A 4,479-nucleotide genomic window follows, 5' to 3' on the forward strand; every position below is an offset into this window, starting at 1 on the left:
TTATTTCTTCACTTTATCAGATTCACTTGGAAATTCTTCAAAATATTTTCAAAAAGAGCATACATCTTTGCATTTGCACAAGCATGATTCATTGTGCATTTAGACTTAGGATAAAAAACTTAGATAAATTCTTCGCAAAGCAAAAGGCATAAAATTCGACCCTTGGTTCGATTACCCCTGGTAAAGGCGCCAGGAACGGTCGAACCTCGTACCGACGAGCGAATCCCGTCACCCAGTTTTCCCGCAAATATTTCAAAACGGAGGCGAGTTATTTCAAAATATTTTCAAAATTAAGTTCAAGTGAGATCCACAAAGGAATTCCTCTTCTCTTCTCCTCTTTCTTTTCTCTTCTCTCTTTCTTTCTGTCTTTTATCTTTCTCCCTTCAAAAAGGAGGAAAATAAGAGGTTGGAAAGGAAAAAAGAAGGAAGAGAGGGAATATTATAAGAGGGAAAATTTTGCGATGATCACAGCTTCGTACGGAGCCATCCCGGTACTAGCGTGATAACTGTTGTTGTAGGCAAACTCGACTAAACACAAGTGTGTATCTCACTCGCCTTGCCAGTCGAGCATACAAGCTCGCAACATATCTTCTAACGTCTGAATCATTCTTTCTGACTGTTCATTAGTCTGAGGGTGAAAGACAGTGCTGAACTTCAACCTTGTTTCCAAAGCTAACTGCAACTGTCCCCATAATCGCGACGTGAATTTGGGATCATGGTCTGAAATAATGGACATCGGTACACCATGTAACTGTATGATCTCTCAGATATACAAATTGACTAAACTTTCAAGCGGCTGACTGATCCGAATAGGTAAGAAATGAGCAGACTTGGTGAGTCTGTCCACAATTACCCAAATTGCTTCGTACTTTTGTCTGGTTCGCGGTAAACCTACCACGAAATCCATAGTAATATCTTCTCATTTCCATTGAGGAATCTTAATCCTCTACATAGAACCTCCAGGATGTTTGTGCTCGATCTTGATTTGTTGACAAGTCAAACACCTCGATACGTACGCTGCTACTTCTTGCTTTATATCATTCCACCAATATTTTGTTAAAGATACTTGAACATCTTAGTACTACCAGGATGAACTGTGTACTTCGATAGATGTGCCTCATCAAGAATCTCTTTCTTCAACTCAGGGTCATCTGGTACCCAAAGTCGATGATGCATACGAATGCTATCATCATCCGCAATGTGAAAAACTAAGTTATCTTCACAAGCTTGATCTATGAACTTCTCGTAACGCGCATCTTGCTTCTGTGCCTCAATAATCTTAGGCAAAAAATTTGATCTAATGGTCAAACCAGTCAATCTGATGGTTTTACCTCCAATCGAAAATAGCTTCCAATCCACAAAATCTTCGATCAACTTCTTGCTCTACACAAGACTAGCCAGAATATTGCTCGATTTACGATTGAGCGCATCCGCCATGATGTTTGCCTTACCAGGGTGGTAAGACAATGTGAATTCATAATCTTTGATAAACTCAAGCCATCGACATTATCTCATGTTCAATTTCTTTTGGAAAAATAAATATTTGAGACTCTTGTGGTCGGAAAAGACCTTGAACGTATATCCATACAAATAATATCGCCAAGACTTCAAGGCGAACACCACTGTTGCTAACTCCAAGTCGTGAGTTGGATAATTCCTCTCATGAACTTTCAACTGTCTCGATGCATACGCGATAACTCGATCGTGTTGTATTAGCACGCATCTCAATCCTGTTCCTGAGGCATCTGTGTACACCATAAAACCACCTCTGCTAGAAGGTAAAGCTAACACCGGAGAGGTCTTCAGCTAAGTCCTCAGGATTTGAAAACTCTCTTCACATGAGTCAGTCCACTCAAACTTGACGCCTTTACGCAAAAGCTTCATCAACGGTGGTGCAATTCTAGAGAAATCTTGGATGAATCATCGGTAGTACCCAGCTAATCCAAGAAAACTTCGGATATCAGTAACAGTCTGAGGCTGCTTCCAATCTAATACGGCTTCAAATTTTGCTGGATCAACTGACACTCCATCATTAGATATCACGTAACTCAAAAACATAACTCACTTGATCCAAAACTCACATTTGGAGAACTTGGCGAACAGTCTATGCTCCCGAAGTACTCCCAAAGTGATACGCAAATGCTCTTGATGCTGCTTAGGACTCTCTGAGTAGATCAAGATGTCATCAATGAACACGATCACAAAGGTATTCACAAATGGATGGAAGATCTGATTCATCAAATCCATAAACGTTGTTGGTGCATTTGTGAGCCCAAATGGTATCACTACGAACTTATACAACCCGTATCTAGTTTGAAGCGCTGTCTTCGAGATATCTTCCTCCTTGATTTGGAGTTGATGATAACCCGATCTGAGGTCGATCTTTAAGAATATCTTCGCTCTCTACAACTGATCAAAGAGATCTTCGATTCTCGGTAACGGATATTTGTTCTTAATCGTTGCTTGGTTGAGTATTATGTAGTCAATGCACAACCTCATGGATCCATCTTTCTTCTTCATGAACAAAACAGGTGCACCCCGTGGAGATGCACTGGGTCTGATGAATCCTTGTTCCATCAATTCTTCCAACTGACGCTTCAGTGCTTCGAGTTCTGTTGGGGCCATACAATATGGTGTCGTCGAAATCGGAGTCGTTCTAGGCAATAACTCGATGTAAAATTCAATCTCACGCTTTGGTGGTAATCTGTGCAATTCCTCAGGAAACACATCAGGAAATTCCTAAACTACATCTAAGTTCTGGATAGGAACTATCTCTGGTTCAACTGGGGTGATACTGACCAAGAATGCAGTACCCCCATTCTGTAAATACTTTTTTGCCTTGAACGATGAAATCAAACGACTGTCTCGAATAGGTCGAGACAGTCTGATTTCCAAAACTGGACGATCAGGTCGATATAAAACTACTTTGTCTTCTCTACAAAGAACTTGAACGTGATACTCAAATAACCAATCCATGCCTAGAATGACATCAAACTCAGTCATGTCTAGCAATATTACGTTAGCTGGCAAGTTCTGCTCTGCCACTAACACCTCGATGCTTGAAATATACAAAACACATAAGGACTGATCACCAGTCGGAGTATGTACCTCCAACAGGTAATTCAATAATTCAATGGTCATAGGCAATATTCTAGCAAAACTAACAGAAATAAATGAATGAAAAGCACCACAATTAAATAAAGTAAAAGTCGTTTGTTCGGCGACTAGTATAGTACCTTGGACCAACTCTCCCTTGGTCACTTGTTGTATGGTCGTTGCATAAGCTCATCCTACCACTGTCTTTTGATTGCTTGGCTTCTGCTGATAAGATTGTTGCTGCTGAGGTGGTCGCTGATATACTGGTTACGACGTTGCAGGTGTGTTTCTCTTCGTGTCATCTGATTGCTTCTTACGACAGTCCTTGATGTAGTGGCCCATCTTGCCACAATACAAACATCGTCCGGTCTCGCGAGGATACAGTCGGCCAGGATGATCAATAAGATACTTTGGGCAACCTGGCATTGCTGCTATCTGCTTCTGCTACTGGTGTTGCTGGTTGTTGTTGTTGCCCTGAGGACGATACTTCTTTGTTGGTGGATAAAACTTCTTCCCACCGGGGTTCCTCTAGAAATTTTTCTTCTTAGGCCAACCCTTTTAGCTTAACTACGAGTTTCCTCTGAATGGTTGCGTCTTCTGGGATTCGGACCAATCCTGGTCCAAAAGAGTGGTTGTCTCCAAAGCTTGATCCAGAGTCATAGGGGCACATGTGTAGACCTTCATACGAAGGGCATGCTTTAATCTGAGAGAAAAATTCATCGCTCGGTCCTTCTCGGTGACATAGACATTGGGACAGTAGCGTTTCAGACTTTTGAACTTTATAACATACTTCGCTAGTGTAGAGCTCCCTTGTTGGAGGTCAAGAAACTCTTGCATCTTTCGGCTTCGCTCATGCATCGGGAAGTATGCTGCGTAGAAAACTTCTATGAACTGCTTCCACGTCACTGGCCCATTCATGAATTTGATCTCTAAGGTCGTCGCCCACAACCTTTCAGCATCTTTCTGGAGTCGGTACGTTCCAAAGTCTACCTTTCTGTTGTCACTAACTTGTAGTACACAGAAAATCTGCTCGATCTCACGAATCCAATCTTCTACAGCCTCGGGAGTCGACTTCTCATCAAAAGATGGAGGGTTCAAACTCATGAACTGCTTGTATGGTACCTCCATCGCTGGAGTTGGGGTAGGAGTCTCTCATCCCTGGGTGGCTTGCTGAAGGTTGTCACCCATAGCATGCATGTTTTTCGCTTGATGGCCAACAACCTTTGTAAGGTTGTTGAGCGACTCCATCAGGTCATCACATCGACCTCGCCATGCCATTTTGAACAAGAAAAAAAACTCATATAAGTGAAAGAACAAGTCCAAAACACAATTTCTATTCATAGAACAAAAGACGCATACATTTCATTACATATCAAGCCAAAA

At 41.7% G+C, this 4,479-nt stretch overlaps 1 protein-coding gene across 1 annotated transcript; it reads right to left on the bottom strand.

Annotated features, from left to right (window-relative positions):
* Positions 1-3,663: 3,663 nt before the first annotated feature.
* LOC149832260 (uncharacterized) lies at positions 3,664-4,224 on the bottom strand. Its single transcript, XM_090013206.1, has one exon. The coding sequence runs from the start codon at positions 4,222-4,224 to the stop codon at positions 3,664-3,666; it is 561 nt and encodes a 186-aa protein (XP_089869332.1).
* Between the last annotated feature and the right edge of the window lie 255 nt (positions 4,225-4,479).

This window comes from Nuphar pumila, chromosome 7 (assembly GCF_984573655.1).
Source record: "Nuphar pumila chromosome 7, dmNupPumi1.hap1.1, whole genome shotgun sequence".
In the NCBI taxonomy this organism is placed as follows: domain Eukaryota; kingdom Viridiplantae; phylum Streptophyta; class Magnoliopsida; order Nymphaeales; family Nymphaeaceae; genus Nuphar; species Nuphar pumila.